At 40.3% G+C, this 23,495-nt stretch overlaps 1 protein-coding gene across 1 annotated transcript in view; it reads left to right on the top strand.

Moving 5' to 3' along the window:
* The window catches only part of ppil2 (peptidylprolyl isomerase (cyclophilin)-like 2), a 45,074-nt gene extending 23,843 nt beyond the window's left edge, over positions 1-21,231 (top strand). The window contains exons 13-20 of the mRNA XM_083979518.1: positions 1,477-1,566; positions 4,892-4,925; positions 11,562-11,679; positions 12,573-12,629; positions 15,944-16,016; positions 17,306-17,368; positions 18,943-19,085; positions 20,943-21,231. Coding sequence (XP_083835644.1) covers positions 1,477-1,566; positions 4,892-4,925; positions 11,562-11,679; positions 12,573-12,629; positions 15,944-16,016; positions 17,306-17,368; positions 18,943-19,085; positions 20,943-21,048 — 684 coding nt within the window. The 3' untranslated portion in view covers positions 21,049-21,231. The remainder of the gene's footprint in view (positions 1-1,476; positions 1,567-4,891; positions 4,926-11,561; positions 11,680-12,572; positions 12,630-15,943; positions 16,017-17,305; positions 17,369-18,942; positions 19,086-20,942) is intronic.
* Positions 21,232-23,495: the final 2,264 nt, after the last annotated feature.

The following is a 23,495-nucleotide window of genomic DNA, read 5'->3' as shown; positions in this document are numbered from 1 at the left end:
GCAATGGGCCAATTTGCCAAAATGTTGAACTATCCCTTTAAGACATAAGACTGTTTATTAATCCCACACATGGGAAATTTGGTTGTTACAGTAGCACTTGTAACATACAAGGTAAAAAAGGTAGAAGAATATGTAAGGCAAACATATAGTTATGTACCAAAATATTTCAGGAATATAGTTATTTACAAGAATAGAATAAAAGTATGTACTCAGTGTTGGTAGTTGTAAGGCATATTATTATTATTATTATTAGCACAAAGAATGAAAGTGTCCATTTGTTGAGGCCTGTATATAAATATAAAGCAGCAGCAACACGTTTCAGTGTGGTAAAGATGATTTATTGGGTTTATCTAAAGGTCTCCTCCAGTCCAATCAGGCCATTGATGGCACAAGATTAAACGATGGTGGCGAGAGCGGGTCGGCCAATAACCAGAGGGTTGGCGGTTCAAATCCGGCTCCATGCCAGTTTCTGTCGTCGTAGTGTCCTTGGGCAAGACACCGCACTCACCTTTCCTCGGGTGAATGCATATGAAATATGTTTGGTATGTGGTCGGAGTCTGGCGCCCAACGGCAGCCACCTTTCTGTCAGTCTGCCCCAGGGAAGCTGTGGCTGCAGACATAGATTACCTCCACCGCCGGTTTGAACGTGTATGAATGAATAACGGTTTGTGTAAAGCGCTTTGGGTATTTATGAAATGCGCTCTATAAATCCAATGCATAATTATTATTTATTATAATTATTAAGCAGTGATTCCAGCAGCGCCCCGTACACCGATCAGGCCGAACTTTATGAGCACTGACAGGTGAAATGAATAACACTGAATAACACTTCATCACGGCACCTGTTGGTGTTGGTGGGAAAGATTAGGCAGCTGGTCAACATGTTGTCCTCAGCGTTGACGTGTTAGAAGCAGGAAAAATGACCAGACCAGCTACTGTTGCTCAAACTGCTGAAGAAGTTCATGATAGAAAGGTGTCAGAATACACAGGTGCAGCAAAAGGTGGTTGTAATTAGGGGTGAGGGCAAAAAATAGATATAGGATAGTATCACAATATTTTGCATGAAGTTTATTTTATAATATAAGAAAAAACAGATGTCAACAAAGTTTTCATTTGGAGACATCATTTGCAATTGGAAAAAAGCCTTTTGCAACATTTTGAATATCTTATCGATGCACAGGTATAGTGATAATATTGTATCACAGAGCCTCTGTTGATTCCCATCCCTAGTCATAGTGTTAAGCCTGATCGGTGTGTATTAAAGTTGTGGTTTCAGTGCTGTTTATTAATTAATAGAAGGCACCACTGATTTTAAATAATGAGCTGATATAATTGGCTGTTGAGAGCCCAACAGAGGAACTGTTGGTGGACGATTACACTAATTACCGAGAGAAAGATAATCTCCACGTTTTTAAAGTGGTTGTCTGTCTCTTTTATAAACTCGTCTCGTCTTCCTGTTCTTTTCTTTCCTCCCAGGTTCCCAAAGCCGGAGAGAATTTCACCCGCCTGTGTAAGAAAGGATACTACGACGGCACCGTCTTCCACAGGTCCATCAGGAACTTCATGGTGAGCGCAATACTTTGACAAAATGTTGTGTGAGCTCCCAGTTTAGACAGGTGACATTGGGTTAAACAGTAAAACCGAGAGCTGCAATATGAAAGAAGTAATAAAAGTGTTTTAAGGCTCCTCGCAGAGTAAAAAAAAAACATCTAATCTTTGTAATTCTGCGAATCGGTCGGACCGTCTTAAAAGAGACACCACCATTACTGGAAATGTCACAGGTTGAATGCTCACAACAAACATGCATGTTGTTGTCAAGACAGCAGAATATAACTCCTAACATTTTCAGATCAAAACTGACTCAGATTCTCCTGACTGAGGTTTTTTTTTTCATCAACATCTGAGTGAATACATTTCATACTAAAAAGCAGGATAAACTACATTTAGGTGGGTTTATACTCCAGCTACATTCTCATTTGTAGCTGAAGTCACTCACTAGTCATATTTCCATCCGATATCTATCGCAAATCCTGAGCGAATTTTTATGCGGCAAAAGTAAACGTTCACATTTGTACGCGTTTCCATCCAATACAGTTATGCACTAATTCTCAAGTCAGCTGTCAATCCACAGGATAAAATTACAGCACGTGCAATAACGTCATAAGTGTGACGATAAAAAGGTAAACAAACGGGGAAGCTGGTGGCAAAAGAGAGAAGATAATGGAGAGTTTTTGAAGAAATAATATTCCAGATTTGTGGTCTTGGAAGAGTTATAGTAACAGCCGTTTCTGTTGTCCATGTCCTTGTATGCATGCGTAACCTGTTCGCTTATCCATTTTCATAGCACTAAAGCACATTTATCTGTATTGAAACAGCTAATTTTCCACGTCCTCCTTCCTTGCGCAAAAAAAGTGTGATGCGCATTTTTGGCGTTTTCACTCAGGTTTTTTGAAGAGCTAATTCACAATGTGCTTTAAAATAGTTTGATGAAAACATAACTACTGTCTGAAGAGCTTTAAACCAAAACATTATTGAATTAGTGCATGTGAGTGTTTTATTGCTACACAGACGGGGAAACATATGACAGCTGAGTCGTCAGTCCCTCGTCAGTCTCTTTGTCGCCACACTTCACTGTCTGATCACATAAAGGAATTTAATCAATGGCAGACAAATCATTTTGGAAAACCCCGTACATTACGTCTTAATTTGATTCGCTATTTTGGCTGCAAGTATGGCGTCATGCAGAGTCTGTACGAACCCAGATGCTGCCTTCAAAAACGACACTTCTCACCTTCAATGGCTGCCATTTTGCCGACGCAGCAGGAAGGCAGGGATCACCAACATCATGCACTTTCAAACCGGTGCAAATGGCAGCAGAGGAACAAATGGGGCACGTCATTGCGTCCAATGGCAACATAACATAATTCCCATGTGACATGAACCGAGGGACGCACAGAGGAAAGGAAAACATTATTCTGAAGAGGTCTTTGCCCAAACTCTCTCTCTCTCTCTTTCTAGCCGAAGCTTCTCAACCCAGACTGAGCATTTTGAAACCGCGGGTCTCTGATCAGAAGCTCGTCTGTGGATTTCACAGCTTCCGCTCCCCGTAATTAAAGTGGCTCTGAGTGGACATCTGGTCTCAAGAGGACTCGTACCTATTTTCATTCTGTCCCCTGGTTTTCATACGCAGCAGCAAGCTGTGAATTGTTTATCCATAATTACTGCGCCTCTTAGGCCTTCGACTTATCCTCCGCGGCTCTGAAGGAGACGAGGGGCGGCCTTGAAGTGAATATTTTCATAACAACAAACACTTTAAAAGCAGAGTGTTAATGGGGACAATAAATGTGGCCTTCGCTTTCCCCTTTAATGCAGTTTATCAGGACGTTGCAAAGGTCAACTGTCCTCATTATGAATATAGTTTGAAGGGCTGGTGGTTTAATTTTATGTTTACATATTTTTGACCTTTTGCAGTTACTTTTTTTAGATCCTCATACCCAGTTTTACCAGCTACAGTTTGCTTTAGAAGACTTTGAAATATATACTTTTGGCTATCTGTTTTACACAGTTTTAAAAGTAAACTTAAAGGTCCCATATTCATTTATCTGTTGATTAATATGTATTGCAGCTCTAGGTTCTTTATTAACACTGTGAAAGTATCAAAGTCTCAGTCCACAGAGAAATGCACACAGCCTGTATTCAGAAACTGAGCCTTAAAACCAGCCGTCAGGACTTCTTGTCACTTTGTGATGTCACAACAAAGCAGTCACCCAAAGCCCCGCCCACCATCCAACACTTGCAGGATATGGTTTCTCTGAGTGTTTTTACTCCGTTTTTTTATTTATTGGATCACTCATTAAATAGACAGCCAATCAGAAGACAGAGACTCAGAGCCTCCTTCCTTCTCTCTTCCGATTGGCTGACACCAACCTGTTGTTACTTGAGCTCCGGAGAGAAGCTGAGAGAGAAGATGTGAAACTACACCGAGATGTCATTTGGTTCTTAAAACCATGAATCCACCTTCTTATGGCTCAACACTTAAAGGTTCAGTGTGTAATAATTTGCAAGGTTTATTGGCAATATCTGAATATACTACCCTTGAATATATTTGTATAAGTGTATAATCGCTATAAAATGAAATTTGTTTGGGTTTCGTAGCCTTATAATTATTCTTTTATATAAACATACAGTATAACAAGGGTCTTACTTTAGAGAGTGTCGCCATCTTATCGTAAAATGGTTTAGATCTTCACCTCATCGCTCCATGTTCCTGAAATACTCCCAGTCGTCCCAGTCGTGGTAAATACGTTTTTTTTTTGTCCTCTGAGGCCACCGTCACTTTGCCGACGGGAGGAGTGAGTGCAAGCGAGCGAGCAAATGAGCGCTGCAACCTAGAATCTGAACGCTAGATGTCACAGTTTCCCCCCCTATTTTACACACTGGACCTTTAAAATAAAAACACAGGAAAAGAGTTTTAAAAAATGGAGCTTCAACTAGAATAACAACTACAATGGAGCCCAAACAACTTAAAAACAAACAATGGAAAATATTTTCAAAAATAATCACCTGCCTGGCTGCCTCTGATGTGAGCAGGAAGGCTCCGTACAAACAGAACAGGAACCAGACTCATCAAAAAACCCTACAGCCGTAAAACTTCTATAGCAACAATAATAGGAAAGTTGAGCAGTAACTGTGAACAATAGAGGCCGGGGTCCTGCAGAGCTCTGACGTTGATTAGAGGGAACATGACCCCATGTTGGCTGTTTGACAAGAGGGAAATGTTTGACCACTTTGCAGAAACGTTACAAGTCAAAGAAAGGAACAACTGTTTTATTATATTGTAAGCTGCCAATGTCCCAGAAACCTAACCTAACCTTCTGTTGTTTGTTTCCAGATTCAAGGAGGGGACCCCACTGGCACCGGCACAGGTAAGACGAGGACTGCACTTAAACCACTTTTTGAATTACATAACACATCTCTGGTTAAATTATTAATAGCTCCTTTTTGGAAGCTTTGCGTAAATACTGCCTGAAACTCGAGATGCGAGTCAAGAGTGTTACTAAATATACTTTGAAACAGAAGACACTTACACACACACACACACACACAGAAGTCTGACGGGTTATATGGAAGGAGGGAGGCTGGGTGTGGGGTACGGCCTCGGGGGAGGAGGGGAGGTTGGGGGTAACCAATCAGCCACTGTATGGTGTAATATCCTTGTTTTTAAAAGGCAGCTAAGTGTAATTGAATGCGAGGCCTCATACATTTAATTTCCTGCCTCCGTGCCGTCTGTGCCGCTGTGAGAGTTTTCGCAGCACAAAGTGTGCTTTGTGTCCGTGGGCGTCTCTGAACACTACACACAAAATGCATCCACCATGACAGATTTATGAAGGTGCAGAATTCCTGGCCTGTGGGTAAAAAAAAAAAAAAAAAAATCCTCCTCATCACCTGGACCTGAACACCACACACACACACACACACACACACACTCAAATCACAAACAGACCTTCAGCTGGCTTTTAAACATGGTTTGTGCAGCCCCAAAGCCTAACACTGCTGTGTGGGTTTTGGCTTGCAGTTTGTATACCATGAATGTTAAATAGGAACTATGCAGGAGTTGTAGCTTAACTATGCTACATTTTTACCTTCATTAAACAGCCTTTGGAGTAATTGTAAGGGTTTAATAAATGGCTTAAAGCAGAAGTAAGTGATATATTTGTGTTAATATAAGTCTTAAATAGTTATATCTTCCGACAGCAATCACTTACATAGAGTGTTTGGTCTGAAACACGGGTCTGTCAGTCCCTCTGCTCTGCTCTGAGCCGAGGAGAAAACTTTTCTCGTATCCTACAATTTTTATCCAATGAGGAGAGAGAACGGCATAAAGGGCTGTGTGTGCAGCCAAGGGACGCCGTGAATGTGGTGACGTAGGGACGAGGACTGTTATGGTGCGTTCAAGGAAACTCGTAACTCGTGTTTTTCCGACCTGTGAAGTCGTACCAGTTCGATCTGGTACGAGTTCACGGGTCGGAAGTTACGAGTGGCCGTTATAGTGACTTTCACAGGTAAAACAGGTCGGAAAAACATGAGTGGGTTGCCTGGAACGCTACAAAGTCGTAAGTTGTGACTTGAAGCTGTAATTTACGGTTTCAAAAGCCTGCCTGGAACGCAGCATTAGCCAAAACGACCGGATCGCTTACTTCTGCTTTAACTTGTTACAGGGAGAGTGGAGGCTCTCCGCCTTCCACATGTGTGTCACTTATTGCGTCTCTTGGCTGAAAAACAACTTTGTAAGACAGATAAGACTACAGAAATATACACATCGTAACATTGTGTATGATATGTAACGTTATGTACCGCTCTATAGATTGATTTCTCGTCCGGCTTCGTTATAAACAAATGCACATGGCCGAGATGAGGGTTAGCAAAACAGCGGAGAAGCGACCGGACTTCCGTAGTTCCTCTTTAAAGGGAAGTCTGGTCGCTTTTCCGCTTGCACTCCTCTCGGCCATGTGCATTTGTTTACAACGAAGCCGACGAAAAATCAATCACATACAATGTTACGACGTGTGTGTTAGTCACAAACAAAAGATTACGGGTTACCGAGCGCGTTTGTGTCGCGGTGTGCAGAGACGAGAGCTAACAAACAGGTGATCGTGTATGTATGCATGGGTAGAAAATAAATGACTGAAGCTCAATTTTGACTTCGAAAGAAAATCCAACAAGAATCATTTTAAGCGAACCTCCCTCACGTCTTACATCACAAATTGGTTGGAGACACTTCCCGCCGACGGCTCACTGTAGCGTTAACAATTCTCCCACGTTCATGAAAAGAGAGGAGCCTCATTTCAGCTAAAAATCCTCCCAAAAAGCAGAAAGGGAATAAAAAAATGTTTTAAACATAGACTTGTTAATGAAATCCCAGACACACTCTCTAGATAAGAAATGAAAAAACACATGCTCTTGTTGTTGTGGATTTTAAAATTAACCTGGCCGTTGCGTTGATTAGTGGAGAAGCCTCACAGCTGTGCACCGTCAGTCAGAGGAGTAAGTTTTCATCCATCTTTCCTTTCCATCCTGTTAAGTTTAAGTTTGTAGTCGTACCATTTAGATACAGATCAGCAGCAGCTGTTTGACTTATTCGATAACTGTTTGGTGAGAGTTAATTCCTCCCTCTTCCTCCTCCATCATCTCCCTCCTCTGCCTCGTTCTCTTTTCCCTCTTTTTTCTTTTTTATGATCCTGTCTCTCTGAGGTAAAATGTCAGCAAGTTGATAAATTATGCAAAAATGTCACCGACGGCTGCAGAAAGCCTCGGAGGAGCTGATTGGCTCATAACACGCGTGTGTACACTCAAGCGTAAACACACACACGTAGAATACATCACCTATATGGTATATGAAATAATAATATATGATACAAGAAAAAATATGTATCACATTGTCTAAATTCTAAAATCAAGTTTTTCAATTTTTGTCAAACACTGTCGAAAGATTTTAGATGGTTTGTGTTCAGGAAGTAGCGGTGACATTCAGAGTTGTATATTGAATGGAAATGTCAACCTTTGTTCAGGATAGTGTGGAAACACCTGCTGCCATTTTTCTTTTTCTTTTTTTTTGCTTTAAATAAATGTTTGTTTATGTGAAATCAGCCCACTCCAGTTTTTATATGTCACCATATCGTTTCCTGTAGTACGAGTGTACGATCGTAAGTGAGGGTGTCATAAATCGTGGTTGGTGGATTGGTCATTTTATGCATATGCATGGTTGCAATGCAGATGGCACTGGAGCTAATCCTTGCACCACTAATGTGTATGTATACAGTAACAGTAACAGTAGTATATCTGTACACACAGACAGCTTTATGCATGTGCACCAGCTGGCAGAGCGCAGGACAGTGCAACACACCTCGGGGCGACAGATCCTCTCCCCCCCACGTCGAGAGCCAATAATCCCCCGCGGCGCATATTCCTGTATACTCATCATGATGATTCTTAATGATGAAGTCGGGTCTAAATAATGACTCACAGCTGAAGGCTCGCAACATGGGTCCATGTTCAAGGGCAAACAAGTCTTATGCTTCTTATGAAAACACATCATCATGCCCGTCTCTCATAAACGGCGCTGGTGGTAGAGCTGCTTGTTTTCATACATACAAACTAAATACATTAGGACTACAGTACGGACTAAGAGGATTATGATATTCCACAATGAAAAAAGCTGAAAATTAAACACTTTATCAACTCAGTCTTATCAATTTTAACCCCCCCTGCAAGTGTCCAAAATCCCAGATGGTGCAATTAAATGACAGATTAACACTGAACTGCTGCCTAGAAGGAGTGGAGTGGTGTCATAATGATTTCCCTGTTGTAGCTCAGCAACATAAATCCAGTCTCGTTGAAGACGTTTAAATGTTGACATTACATTTTTCTCATTTATCCTGTTCGGTGTTCATGTGAAGAAACAGTTTTTGTTTACCTTCAGGGATTGAACAGTTTGTTTCCTCGAGCCCTAACAAACTTGTCGACCACATTTGTTTTCTCAGACGTCTGTACAGTGTAAAGCTTTTTTAAATATTTGAGCCAGTCACGGTTTGTAGCAGCCAGAAGGCTCATTTTCCCTCAGCTTCTTGACGTGTTACCTGTTTATCAGTGGTATAGCAGCATGAACTGCCCCGGAGCTTCCCTCAAAACCATCTTTGTTTTTTTGTTCGTTTTGAAAAGACATGAAACATTTGCTTACACACAGATCCATTTAAAGTAACTCAAAATGCTGTAACGCTGGCACACATACGCACCAAAGACAAAAGCTGTATTTTAACTCATTATTGACATTATAAGTCAATTAAATGTTGACTGGGAGTCGTGTCAGTGCAAATGTGACGATTGATGATGATTATTTAATAGGCGCGTTTCAGCCGCAGTGTCTACAGCGGGGAACACGACAGTAGGTGACCGTTGTTTTAGTCTAGCGGTGTGGCTCAGGTTACAAGGTTAGAAAGTTAGTTAGTTAGTTAGTTACATTATCATTCCAGAAAGGATCTGTTTTGGGTGTCTACACGAAAACGCTGGGGCGGCATTTTGAGATTTACCCACTTTTTCCCAAAAAATACAGTTTTCAGCCTCCCAAAACAATGCTCATGTCTGGATAAAACACTGAAACGATAAAGAACTTAAGCGGATTCACTGAAACCCGTATCCGTGTGGAGGGGCTCATAAAGTGTTGCAGGATTGTCTCTGGGTTTTTGGGGGGATAGAAGACTGAAATGAGGTTAACTCAAGCTCAAGACATCTTCCTGTTTAATTCTAGGGAGTAAAATTCATCAGTTTATTACACCATTTGTGGTTTCTTAATGCATTTCAACCACTTGACAGACAGAGTGGTGTTGTGTTGTTGTGTATAGATTTGCACTTTGACAAACTGTTACATACTTTGCAAGAGGAAACGGTTTTATATAAGAGGTATGAAGTCAGTAGAGAAGTCTATAGTCTATACTGTATCTCCCACGTAGCTACGCAAGCACAAGAGCGTCCTTGTCTTCGCGCTAACGAGATTATACCACCCGCTCATCAAGACTCATTCATCTTCAGTGCCAAAAGTGGTGGGAAAACTTCACAGGCAGAGCCTCTTTAATGAAGGTAGTCATTCAGTTTCATCTCGATAATGTGTCAGATCTGTTTATGTAAGACAGAGAAATGGTTTAACTTGAATTCACAGTTGTTTCACAGTCCTTGGCCTGAGAGGGAGAATAAGTAATAAAAAAAAATTTTAAAAAAGAAGGAAGAAAGAACTAAAAGCCATAATTTTTTAAAATAAGTTTATAATAAAAAGGTGCCAAGTCTATCAAACTGAGCCATACATCATCCTGAAATGTGGCCGGAGTCATGAGTCATTTGTTCCCCTTCAAGTGAGAACCCACTGACGGAGAGAAAAGCCCATCCTCCAGTGACTCACTGACATTAGCTGAGTCAAATCCAGGTTTCTCATCTTCCGTCAGAGGCTTCGGTTGAAAAACCGATTGCATCACAGAGATGCGATTGGACGGTCCCAATCTAAAGGCTCGTTAAAAAGGAACTATGCAGGATTTGCAGCTTAACTGTGCTACATTTTTACCTTAATTAAACAGCTTTGGAGTAATTGTGATGGTTTAATAAATGGTTTAACTTGTTACGAGGGCGAATGAAGACTCTCTTCCTTCCATGTGCGTGTCACTTATTGCGTCTCTTGCCTCAAGACAAGAGGCGCAATAAGGGCCGCCGACCCCGACCCGGTGTCCCAGCTCTCGTCTCTGCTCACCGCAAAACAAACGCGCCCCGTAACCTGTAATCTCTTGTTTATGACAGATTAAACTACACAAATATACATGTCGTAACATTGTATATGGTATATAATGTTATTGATTGATTTCTCACCAGCCTTGTTGTAAACAAATGCACATGGCCGAGATGAGGGTTTAGCAAAACAGCAGAAAAACAACCGGACTTGCATAGTTCCTCTTTAAATAATGTGACTTTCTTTGACTTTGTGATAAGAGATGAAGCCAGAGACTACTGGTAAACTTTGAGACTAAACCTGAACGTAACGTTATCTCTGTGACGTCACCGATAAGTTTTCTGAAACGGACCGTACTGATGTTGCCATATTGTTGGTTAATGACTTTGCCGAACTCGTAGCTACAACAAAAATGGGCAAAGAGCGTCCTCGATTAGGTAAAACTTTAAGCCATAATATAATTTAAACAAACGAGTTGAATGAGGGAATTCACTACCTGTGAAATTAGTCGTAAACCTGTTTATTTTTTTGTACTTGGACGTCTTAATACGAAAGATTGACTCACTCTAGTGGACATTAGAGGAACTGCATTCTGATTCATTGCATTGTGATAGTAAAAACAAACTGCACTGGCAAAGAGACAAATGTTAAGTAAATTTGTTTCAGCTCAGTTCCACAGGCCTTGAAACTCAAGTGTTTTTTGAAAAAAAGTAGCACGTTGTTGAGGTTGCATGGCGACAGGAGCCTCGTTCTTACAGTGTGACACTAACGGCTGATGTCGCTGACGCACTGCAAACTTCATCCTCTGAAGGATCTGATGCCTGAATTGGGACATTATGATTAAAACCAAGGGTGCTTAAAAACCTCAAGTGTAGGGAAAAAAAAAAAAAAAACGTACTTGTTGTCAAGGTTGCCTTGGCGACAGGAGCAGCAGTGGGCACCACTGGTGGTGACGCAAAGTGAAAATCTTCCAGACCAAGACTGTCTCCGCCGGCGATCTCACAGCTACGAAGCACCACACCTCCACGTCTACGGTTTAAACAAGCTCTCCACGTCTTCAGCTGCAAATCTTAGCAAAAAATACGACAATGTTTGTGCCACACTCACAGTTTCACAGCTGATTAGAGGAAGGAACGAAGCACTTTCTGACCAAAAATAGGAATGAGATTGAGAAACCTTGATACTGAAACGACTGGCACCTCAATTAACCGCAACAGTAATGAAATTAAATCACTTTCTCTCTCTCTCTCCTCCTGTTTTCCCTCTCTCCCTCCCTCACCTTCTCCGACCACAGGAGGGGAGTCGTTTTGGGGAAAACCTTTCAAGGATGAGTTTCGGCCCAACCTGTCTCACACCGGCCGTGGGATCCTCAGCATGGCCAACTCCGGCCCAAACACCAACAAGTCTCAGTTGTAAGAAGTTGTTGTTATATTTATTTTATTTTTTATTTGTTTTACTTTTCTTTCCTGAACTTTGAACCATCGTTCCGTTCCAGACAGTCGGTCAGCAGAGGATTATGTTTTGTTTTTGTTTTTCCTCTTTCCCTTTTTCTTTTTTCGATTTCTTTGCCGAGGTCCCAGAGGTGAAAGAAAGAAAAAAAAAAACATTTAATGCCGTCAGGAGAGAAAGTCAAGTCTTGAATGCACAAACAGGGTTATTGTATAAAAGCATTATGGCATATTTTTGATTTATATACAATTAATAAATCCGACAGTACAGGACCCCACTCCAAATTCAAGTATTTTATTTTGACACTAATGCTTCAGGGAAAAACCCTTCTTCATCGTGTTATAGGTAAACCATTGCAAACCCACATTCACAGGTGTTATTATAGTAAATAACACCCGTGAATGTGGGTTTGCAATGGTTTAGTACATTTTGTAATACATGTGTTTTAAGATAAGAATTTATTCATCCCTCAGTGGGGAAATTTACAAGTAACAGCAGCTGAAACATACAGCATACAATTTAGAAATGCTGTAGATTAATTCCCATACATGTTTATATCATCTTTTAAGACAGAGGTATATGAATGTTTTCTTTAGAAATAATTGAAAAATCAGGAATGCTGCACCTTTAGCTTGTTGGATTGTGTGAGAATAATCCGTGAATGCGTTTATCATGGTTTGTGAAGGTTGTTCTCTGTGGTTCAGAAAAGTAATATAATAATGCAAACAGAACAATGAAGACCAAGGTTTCCTTTTCTAAACGTCTTGTTCTAATACTTTTCACACATTCATTTACTTTTCTTTTTTTTTTCTTTCTTTAATGCACTCACAGTGTTTTTCTGTTTGTTCTCCCTCAGCTTCATCACGTTCCGGTCGTGCACCTACCTCGACAGAAAGCACACAGTATTTGGAAGGTAAACCTCCGCTCATTTGTTCTGTTAAAATTGACTTCGCTGTGTAATTTAGCGGCCGAGGCAGACTGTGGCTTTGAAAAGGTGACAGTAGTTGCGTTTCCATCCACCTTTTTTTATTTGCATTTTCAAAAATTGCGAATAAATACTTGAATGGAAACGCCAGAAATTCGAATAAAGGCAGTAAATGCGCATAAAAGTTTATACGCTTGGAGGGGGTGGATTTGTCAGCGTATCGATTAAAGGAAATGCGACTTTTTGTGATGGAAACAGATTATGCGAATTGAGGCAGAGTTTGTGGGTGAAGTGCTGCTGGACTTCACCCAGCGACGTTCAAACAAATGGAGAACGACGCCCCGGTCTCCCAGCTCTCCTCTCTGCACCGCAACACAAACGCGCTCCGTAACCCATAATCTTTTGTTTATGACGGTTAAGACTACACAAACACACGCCGTAACATCGTTATGTAACTTATTGATTTTTCACCGGCTTCGTATGTAAACAGATGCACATGGAGGAGAGGAGCGTAACCAAAACAGCGGAAAAGCGAGCAGACTGTCACAGTTCCCTACTGTCTTTCTGTGTAAATATCTCATGTTACAACATGAAAACCTGCAGCTTATATTCAAGTGCGGCCTATATATGTATTTTCTTTTAAATGTAGCTGGTGCGGCTTATACAGGTGCGTCTATAGTCCGGAAAGTACGTAAATTGTCCATGATGTTGAGTGTCAGCTGAGTGTCAACTGTTGGATACATTCACGCTCTCTTATGACGTAATCTCACGGCGCACTCCTCCTAATCGCAAAACACTAACGAATGGAAACGGGCATAAATTCGCTTTGCTTTTTGCGCATTTTCACAAAATCCGCTTTTAAATTCGATACGACTTGGATGGAAACCCAGCTAGTCACAGTCCTGACAGACAGACACAATCGACTTCTTCACTTCTTCGTCTTCGTCTCGCCCTTTCACTTTCTTCTCGTATTATTCTTTTATATGAATGTGGTTCGTGTGCAGCTTCAGACAAACCAGTGTTGTGACTTCCAGTCTCAGTCCTCGCCGAGAGCAGTGAAAAATTTAGTAGATGCTGCATCTAAACTGATGTCTCTCTCTCTCTCTCTCTCTCTCTCTCTGTCTCCGTCTCTCATGCCCGATCTTAACTGGTCGTCGTCGTCGTCTTCTTCTTCTAAAGATAAAAACCGGCCCATGGTCTAAAAATATTCAGGCTGCTTTCAATTGACTGATTCTTCATGTGGTCATCACACTTAAAAAGCTTCTGCTCCAACCTTTTTTTAATGCTTTCAGTCCACTTAACCTCATCTGTGGAGGCCTTTTCTAAATGTAAGACAGGCGTGTTTTTTTTGTTGATGTTGCATGCAGTTTGACATTTTAAATAGTCTGTCAGCTGCTTCATTGCCTATATTGATCAATGGAACAACCCATAAAAGATTTAGTAAAGACAATTTCACTAAATATAAAAAAGAAGTTGTCCCCAGAGCCAAAATTAACATCTTAATATGACGTATTTTGTCTGGCCAATAGTCTAAAATCTAAATATGTTCATTTAGAATGACATATAACAGGATAAAACTGCTTTCTTTCTTACCACTTAAGGTGTTACCTTTTGATAACTTAAATTGCAATTTTGAATTGATGGAGGCCACTCTATGACTTTATTACATAATTTACGATGGAAACAACAGACAGATGGGATACAGGATACAACAAATTTCAGTTTTTAATTTCAGTTTGCAACCATTGTGGTGTCCTGTTCATGTTTAAACAGTATCAAATATTCTTAAGAGTTGTTATCTCATGCAAACTGCCTCATTTCTAGGATCAAATATCTGCTCACCTAGAAAAATTCCTGATCCTTTGATTCCCTTGTCCTCATCAATGATATCGTGCCATTCTACAGTCAGCATGAAATATATCAGATAACATATACGATGTTATGATGTGTGTATTTGTGTGTAGTCTTATCTGCCATAAACAAAAGATTACGGGGCGCGGGGTGCGTTTGTGTCGCGGTGCCACAGAGACGAGAGCTGGACACTTGCAAAGCTGGGATCTTGCAAAGTTGGTTTTCAGCCAAGAGACGCTATAGGTGGAAGGCAGAGAGTCTCCGATCTCTCTCGTAACAAGTTACAAGTCATTTATTTAACCATCACAATTACCGTGAAGTTGTTTGATTGAGGTTAAAATGTAGCATAGTTAAGGTAAAAATCCTGCATAGTTCCTCTTTAACAGCAGAAATAAACGCTTTGATCACATGCCCCTCCTCTGTTACTCATTTTTGGATGATCTGGGAGTCGGGGGCGGAGTCAGGAGCAGCCAAGATGGCGACAGTGGAGCAGCTCCCTCTGAGTGTGGGTGTGTGTGGTTGTTGTGTGGGTGTGTGTGGGGCTTTGAACTCTCCACGTGGAAACAAGGGGCCCCCACAGGAGCAGCTGGACAAAGAGTTTACAGTTTGAAGAGCAAAAGTGAGAGCGACTTCTGAAACCTCTGTGCAGCAGCAGGGGAGTTGCTAACAGGTTTCCTCTCGGCCTCTGACTGACTCCGTGTTTTCTCTGCTCTGTTGTTTACACCACCAGGCCAGAAAGTGCTGATAACAAACAAACGCTGTAAAACTCATGTTCTCTGAACTGCAAAGTCCCTCAGCTGTGAAATGATGTGCTCGTTATATGAGAAGTAAAACATTATAGGGGGAGTTCGTTCTGATCCCCCAGTGGAAAGCAATGAAAACCTTGTTAACTTCAAGTTGTTCATTTGATTTTTAATCAGCTCAGTTGCAACTCTGTGTCTCAAAAATGCTGAAAGTGACCGTGTGCTATCATTTTATATTAATTAACAGTGTACGATGTGAGAAGAACAACTTTATAGCAACTTTCAGCTCATTGTTTACCAGTTTAACAGCAGACCTCATAATTACCCCATAATTTATTGTTGAGATTTCCTGATTGATTGGTTGCCAATCATGATTTCCATTTACAAATACATATATCAGAATTACTGCCTCTATTCACCGGTCACCTGTGGTTAATGGTGTCTAATCTCATCACACAGCGGAAAACAGTTGGATTTTAATTTATCTTAATGTTAATGAAATTTGTGTTTACTTTCTTGCAAGTAATTAAAAATAATTAATGAGATTTGACTCTGGATTTGGTAAAAATGTTGATCAAAGCGACCAGGGACCCGGATGGGGAATGTTTCTTTTGCTCTCGTGTAGATATATAGTTTATAAATGACAATTTATCAAAGGTTTAATTAAAGGATTTTTTACTTATCTATTTTTTGTTTTTGTTTTTGCAGGGTTGTTGGTGGATTTGAAGCTCTCACAGCCATGGAGAACGTGGAGAGTGATCCCAAATCAGACAAACCAAAGGTAGGATTCATGGGCGTTTTAAGGCCTCAGTTGGCTGAAACAGGATTTAATTTAAGCAGCCACCTCTTCTACAGAGACGTTGTACGAAGGAAGTCTCATACATACATGAGTCAGTGACAAATAAGGGCTGGCAAGATGAGCAATTCATGAATTTTCTTTAAAAAGTGTTTTAAAAGCTTGCATCAAATTTGTTAAAATGTGCATTTTGTAGTTATGTTGGTTTTTATGTCTTTTGAAATTACATTTGAACCTGAACAAAAGTAAGACTGAGGTTATGCAGGTTACCTCTATTCTGAGACGACCCCTAGGTTTAGCGAACTAAGTCACTATTGCACTTAAAATTTACATTACAATGGTAAAGCAATATAGCACTAAAATGTAAATCCAACAACAAAGTTAGAGTATGCATTTCATAAATGTTGCACAAAAGTGACAATGGTAATGTTGATAGGCGTCTCTTTGTTTTTGCTTTTAGTTGTTCTACATGTTTTTGATATGCAAAATAGCCACACTAACATGTGATAAAGCACACAAGCATCTGGCACTGGTAACAGTAAAACAAAAAAGTTCTGTAGTACAGCCCAGTTAAAATTGGGCTGGAATATAAGCAATTTGATAGCTATGATGTATATGTAAAATTAGTATACATATTATCCCACCGGTCACAATTGTGGCCGACTATAAAACACACTTTTTCTCCTATTTTTCCATGAAAATTAAAAAAAAGAATAATGATTGATTATTTCAAAGGGTTGCTAATGGCATATGATTTGGATATTTTCATGTCTGGGAAAGATTTGGGATTAAATCAAAAGTGAGAAATAATAATCCACCACAAATTTAACTTTCATGATCTTTAATCTGAAATTCAGGAAGTTGCACAGAGCGACAGTGGAGAAAGTTTAAGTTCCTGCATCACAAACATTAAAGGCGACGTAGGGGACGAGGCAGAGCCGTTGAGCCCTGACAGTATTTTGACCTTTATGTGGATCATTTTAAAGATCAGGAGCTCAGATTTAGAAATGACGCAGGGCTGTGTGAGAGAGAAGGAAAAAAAAAAACAATGATGGGCTCAGCTCAGTCTGTTTGATCATTTCATTATCCTGAATTACAACAAAACAACAAATGTAGTTTAAAGATTTTTCACTCACACCCAAGTCTTGTTTCCATATTTCCAACCGTGAGCAGAAAATTGTATTGGATACAGTTTGATTGATATTTTAAATCATTTACACATCATTTACCGTAGTTTCTATCATGATTGTTTTCTCTTTGATTCTGTTTCACAGTCGGAGATAAAGATCCTCAGCACCAGTGTGTTCGTGGACCCATACGAAGAGGCTGACGCTCAGGTTTGTGTCTGTCTGTTTCCAATAATAGGTTTATAATAAAAAAAAAGAGTTGTTTTTTTGCCTCCACGCTGCTGCTGCCGATGATGATGACGTCCAGTTTTGTCTCTGTTGCTGAGAGAAAAACAAACCTGGACTCAAGGATGAACTGTTCATGATTCATCTCGAGCTTTGAATTCACACAGGAATTATAAGACAGTTTAAGTCAAATGTTTAGAATAAGGACAGACAGGACATTTTGTGGCCGAATGTGTCAAAAGTTACAAAATCAACCTCTGGTCGGTTGTTCGACACTGTAACTGAACAAGATCAGCGTGGTGATCAGACTTCCTACAACTTGGTCGGTTTTAAAGAGGAGCTATGCAGGATTTTTATCTTAAAGCAGAAGTAAGCGATCCGTCGTTTTGGCTAATGCTGCGTTCCAGGCAGGCTTTTGAAACCGTAAATTACAACTTACGATTTTGTAGCGTTCCAGGCAACCCACTCGTGTTTTTCCGACCTGTTTTACCTGTGAAAGTCACTATAACGGCCACTCGTAACTTCTGACCCGTGAACTCGTACCAGATTGAACTGGTACGACTTCACAGGTCGGAAAAACACGAGTTACGGGCTGCCTTGAACGCACCATAACAGTCCTCGTCCCTACGTCACCACATTCACGGCGTTCCTTGGCTGCACACATAGCCCTGCATGCCGTTCTCTCTCCTCATTGGATAAAAACTGTAGGATACGAGAAAAGTTTTCTCCTCGGCTCAGAGCAGAGCAGAGTGACTGACAGACCCGTGTTTCAGTCCAAACACTCTATGTAAGTGATTGCTGTCGGAAGATATAACTATTTAAGACTTATATTAACACAAATATATTGCTTACTTCTGCTTTAACTATGCTACATTTTTTCCTTAATTAAACAGCATTGGAGTAATTGTGATGGTTAAATCAATGACTTGTAACTAGTTCCAGGGAGAATGGAGGCTCTCTTGTCTTCCACCTAGCGTCTCTTGGCTGAAAACCAACCTTGTTAAGATCAGAGCCTCCGACCCGGTGTCCCAGCTCTCGTCTCAAACGCGCCCCGTAACCCGTAATCTCTTGTTTATGACAGATAAGACTACACAAATATACATGTGTAACATCATATATGATATATAACGTTATCTATTGATTGATTTCTCGACGGCTTTGTTGTAAACAAATGCACATGACGGGAGGAGGGTTAGCAAAACAGCGGAAAAGTAACCAGACTTGTATAGTTCCTCTGTAAATCAAAGACAACAAACAGTGTGATGGTTTTTATTTACTGTACATGTATGTCTGCATGGGACACCTCAGTGTCTCCAAATAGACAGCAAATCATCAAATATATGATACAGCTGAGGCTGATTTATTGTTTCTGTGTGGAAAATCAATGAATTTAGCCTAATCAGATTTATTATCTGTTGGCTGGCCGACTGATTCATTTAATCAAATGAATTCAGTAGTGTCAGAATAAAGATTTTGACCAGTGTCCGATGAGGAGATGAATTGAAACGATGAAAATGTCACTCCAGAAAAGACAATTGTGTGTTTGTTTGTTTTTTCAGATTGTGGCCGAGCGAGAGAAGGAGCTGCAGAAGCAGGAGGAGGAGCGGCAGCAGGCCAGCGTCTCCCTGAAGAAAGCCAAGGAGGATCAGGCGCCCAAGACCTTCAAAAAGGGCGTGGGGAAATACATCAATCCTGCACCAGCGTAAGAACACACACACACACACACACACACACACATCCTCATTTGCCATTCAACAAACAGCACTCTCTTTCTCTCTCTCTCCTCTGCTTTTTAAAGTAGTAGTGACTCATCCAGGGGCTTCGCTGTGACGTATATATAAATAAAAGCTGCATGTGCACAAAACCCCGAAGTTGAAGAACATTGTTTCTGCTTTGTTTGCAGAATGTGGATTTAAAAAAAAAAAAAAAAGAAAGAAAAGAAAGTTTTGCTGGCCTCCACACAAACCGCATTAAATGTTTTCACACAGCGACCTGAGAAGAAACAATACAGTAATGAATGGGTGATAAAACATTATTACACAGCAGCACAAAAAATGAGCAGAGACATCATGTGCAAAAATGCCAATTACAGAGAAGATTACCCTCCTTTTCCCCCCGCGGGGAGGATTCAGGTTTATTATCCAGAGCATATTTCTAACTCAGTTTATGTACATTGCCTTGGATTTTCTAATATTACAAAATATTTCTCTTTAGTTTCAGCTTTATGTCTGGGTGATAATGTGCAGTCAACACGGTCGGGCCAATCAGATATCAAACATAAAGAGATTAAACCATTAGACTCCTTTTGCACTACTAAAATTCAGCCGTATTTGGCTTTTAAGGTGGTTTATGGTTTTGTGGTGGAATTCATTTCTGCGTTTCGTTTTTTCCGCTGCTCCATCACGTCAAACTTTGAGGCAGAAAACAGTTCAGTAAAAGTGAAATAAAAACAATAATTTACTTTACGTGATGTGTGAATCTGTAGCATTTTGAAAGGAGAAATTGAAATGACAGTCGTTAAAAGTCAATCAGCGGCTCAGAGTGAAATGCGCACAAGTTTTCTGAAAGCAGATCATTAGGTTAAAATGATAAAAGTCTGTTTTGCGTACAAGTAGATGAGCTCTGTACAGTGATGAATATACAATAATAATATCACTGAACTCTTGATTCAAGCTTATTTTTTCCATTTTTTCCAGTTTCTTTTAGCTCGTTGTTTCTATTTCCCCCAAAAAGCACACTGATCTGTTTACTGTTAAAGGGATAGTTCAAGATTTTGGCAAATTGGCCCATTGCCATAATCCCTATAGTTTTAGCAGTAGGTTCGTTACTTACTAATTACTAATTGTCGGTGCAAGCTATTTTTAGAACGGCGGAGCAGAGCCGTGAGCTGCTCAGAGCTACGCTACGGAGGCTCGTGTGATTTCTTGGTTTCCCTCATCAAACTCATCAAATACACAATCCAACAACTCCAAAATGCTCTGGTGGACAAGTTGTGACCTGCACATTCACCACGCTATGAGATAATAACACAACGTTACCAGACAGAGTTGTTTTAGAGGTAAATGCAGAGACTGCTTGCTGAAAAACTGTCCTTGAAGGCAACGCGCATCAGCGGTTTTGTATGAATTTAATTGAATTTAATGACAAAAGTCGTCAGTCGTGTTTCTGAAGAAGGGGTTTATAAAGGGAGTCATGCTTCCATCCAGTCAGGTGGGTGCAAGGCTCCAGCTGAAGTAATAACCTCATGTACATTCATTCACGTTGTTTTGAAGGAGGCGTTTTGTTTTCTGTTGAATAGAAAAGGAAAAACTGAGAGGCTGAGATACTCTACTGTGTATACACACACACACACACACACACACAAAGACATAAAACAAGAGAAAAGAGTTGTGCGGGCGTAATTCCGAAAAAAAAACAAGAGGAGATCAGAGAAAACTCACAATCTACAAGTCACCCACACCTCTCTGCAAGGAAATGGTGGATTGATTGTGCAAAGTCCTCAGTGTGTTGATATTTCCCCGTCCTCCTCTTCCTCCTTCTCCTCCTTCTCCTCTTTCAGAAAACGCCCGGTGCCTGAAGATGAAAGCGGACCGTCCACCAGCGGAGCAGCAACCGCTAAGAAGTCCAAAGCCAAGACCGGCTTCGGAGACTTCAGCTCCTGGTAGCGGCGGTGAACTTTCACTGGCAAAACATTTTTAATTTCATTCACACTTTTTTGATTTATTCCTTTTTTTATATATATATATATATACTGTATATTGTTTATCATCTCTGAGTAGTTTCAGTGTTGGTGAGACTTTGAATTAAAGCTACTTTTTTTTCCCCCCTTCAAAGACGCTGCGATCATATCATTTCATTTCCTCTTCCACAGTGTGATAATCAATTTTGTGCATTGGCAAAGTTTTGTTTGCGAAGAAGCAGCAGTGTAAAAGACCTCAGCGCTTATTATTATTATTATTAAGAGAAAACACTACTCAGTGTATAAGAAGTAATTCATCTTATCTCCATCATCCAAGACAGAGTCTGATCAATATTTGGGGCTAAAACCATCTGATTGATATCTTTGGTCTTTGGCCGCTTTTAATCGATGTTTTTCAGAATTTGTGAAGATGATTAAAAACACCAGTCTGACTGAGGAGAGAGGAGAGGCTTTAGGATGTAAAAAAAAAAAAAGGTTTTATTTTCTGGTAAATAATGAGAACATGCAGCCTGGACTGGAGGCACCTCGGCTTCTGGCTCGACTCCCGGGTGTTTTAATGGATGTGCTCGTCACTTCACAAGAAGCTCCACTTATAGATTTTATCCAAGTCGAGGTGGATGAAAAATTAATCTCAGGATTGGTCGCTTCACATCGTCCAGCGTGGTGTTCGCGTCAGGACACACTCTGATTTCTCCTCACCTCATGTAAACCTGTATTGTTCTTTTTTCTTTTTTTTCCCCTGAGCAGTCGGATTGTTTCAGCAGTACAAAGAGTTCATTGATGGATGTTTGTTTTCTTATCTTTCATTCAGCGTCACTGAGCTTTAAAAAAAAAGAAAAGAAAAAGAAAAAGAAAGAAAAGGGGGAGGAAAAAAAAGTGAGACAAAATCATCTGAAAGTGCTTTCAATTTTCCACTTTCAATGAGGGAAATTGTGCCATTGTTGTTGTTTCTCACTGTGGCTGTGATTGTTGCATTGATTGTTACATTTATAGTCAGGTCTGTGTTGAACCAGCATCACGTCACTATAAATAAAAACACTCACGTCCAAGCTGTTGGTCCTGTCGCTGCAAGAATAAAAAATTTAGTCTGCTACATTTTTTTTTTTTTTTTTTTTTTTTTTTGTAATAATGTAGGAAAAGAAAGTAGAAAAACATGAACTCATTGGATTTTAGGTTTCTGGGTACGATTTGCTTTTCTTTTCTTTTCTTTTTTTAATTCTGACTTTTTTCTCCGAGTGGATTTTTTCACATTAAACTTTTTTAAATCTTTGAATTAAGTTTTTTTCTTTTATTAATTCTGACTTCACTTTTTCAGAATTGTATTAATTAATTATTTATCTTCTCTGATTTTTTCATTTAAGGCCACATTAGACTTTTTTTTTTACTTTTTAATTAAGGATCAATTATTAAACATTTCTGGCTATTTTCTCAAGAGAATTTTAATGTTTTTTAAAGGGACAACGAGGAGTTTCGGAGTGTTTTCACACTACATTTCCCATGAGCCTCCGCACGCACGGTGAAATCCTTGGACCGGTGCAAGACGGACGAAAGCGAAAACATTTGCCAAGAATGTTTTCATTAATCAAGAACGAAAGTCTGAGATTCGAAGACGATCAGATACCGTCGTAAACGGCGATTCGGCGGCGATATTCCCATGACCTGCCGAGCAGCGTCCAGGAAACCAAAAGTAGGAAATGCTGGGCGAGTCAACCACTAAATAATAATATCAAAATAACTATAAAGACAAAACGAAAATGGACCCATTAACAAGTGGGTAACGTAGATTCATCCACATTAATATGAGACTCTGTTATAACCAAAACTAAACTCCTCGGGGTCTCTTTAAAAAACATCACTCCCCTTTAAAATAAAATACATAAAAACAGCTGGTACTCGGAACAGAAAATCTAAAATTGTTCATCTGAAAGTTGAATCAACAAATCTGCAGCTTATGTTTTTTTTTTGCAAACGAGGCTTTTTAATTGCATGAATCTGTGTGGGAGCTTCCTCTTTGAGAACCTGGTGGCTCCGGTTGGTGAGAGGATGGCTGTGGTGATCGCACCCTCGTGTCACATAACCCATAATTTATTGGATGCTTGGTTACGGCTCTTAATGCTTCTCTCCACTTCAGCCTCATTATTTAGTTGCTGTGCTCTGAATACACTCCTGAGTGTCCTCCAAAGCGGCTCGGAGCGGTGGAAGCCGTGAAAGTGGAAAAAACGGACGGTTGCCCTGCAAAACTGAAGCTCCCGACCTACAGCGTTACGTTATTACCCTCTTCACACCCGCAGCGCTAAAACCAGACATGGTGCAGGGAGCTGCTGATGTCAGTGCAGCAGCTGGAGATGGACTCAGACACTGAAGTTGCTCCGTCAATGAATAATTGAGGTGTGTGGTTTTGTGTGTGGTGGG

This window comes from Trachurus trachurus (genome assembly GCF_905171665.1).
Source record: "Trachurus trachurus genome assembly, chromosome: 9".
NCBI classification, from domain to species: Eukaryota; Metazoa; Chordata; class Actinopteri; order Carangiformes; family Carangidae; genus Trachurus; species Trachurus trachurus.
The sequence above is the reverse complement of the archived record's forward strand: the minus strand, read 5'-3'. Positions and strand labels throughout refer to the sequence as shown.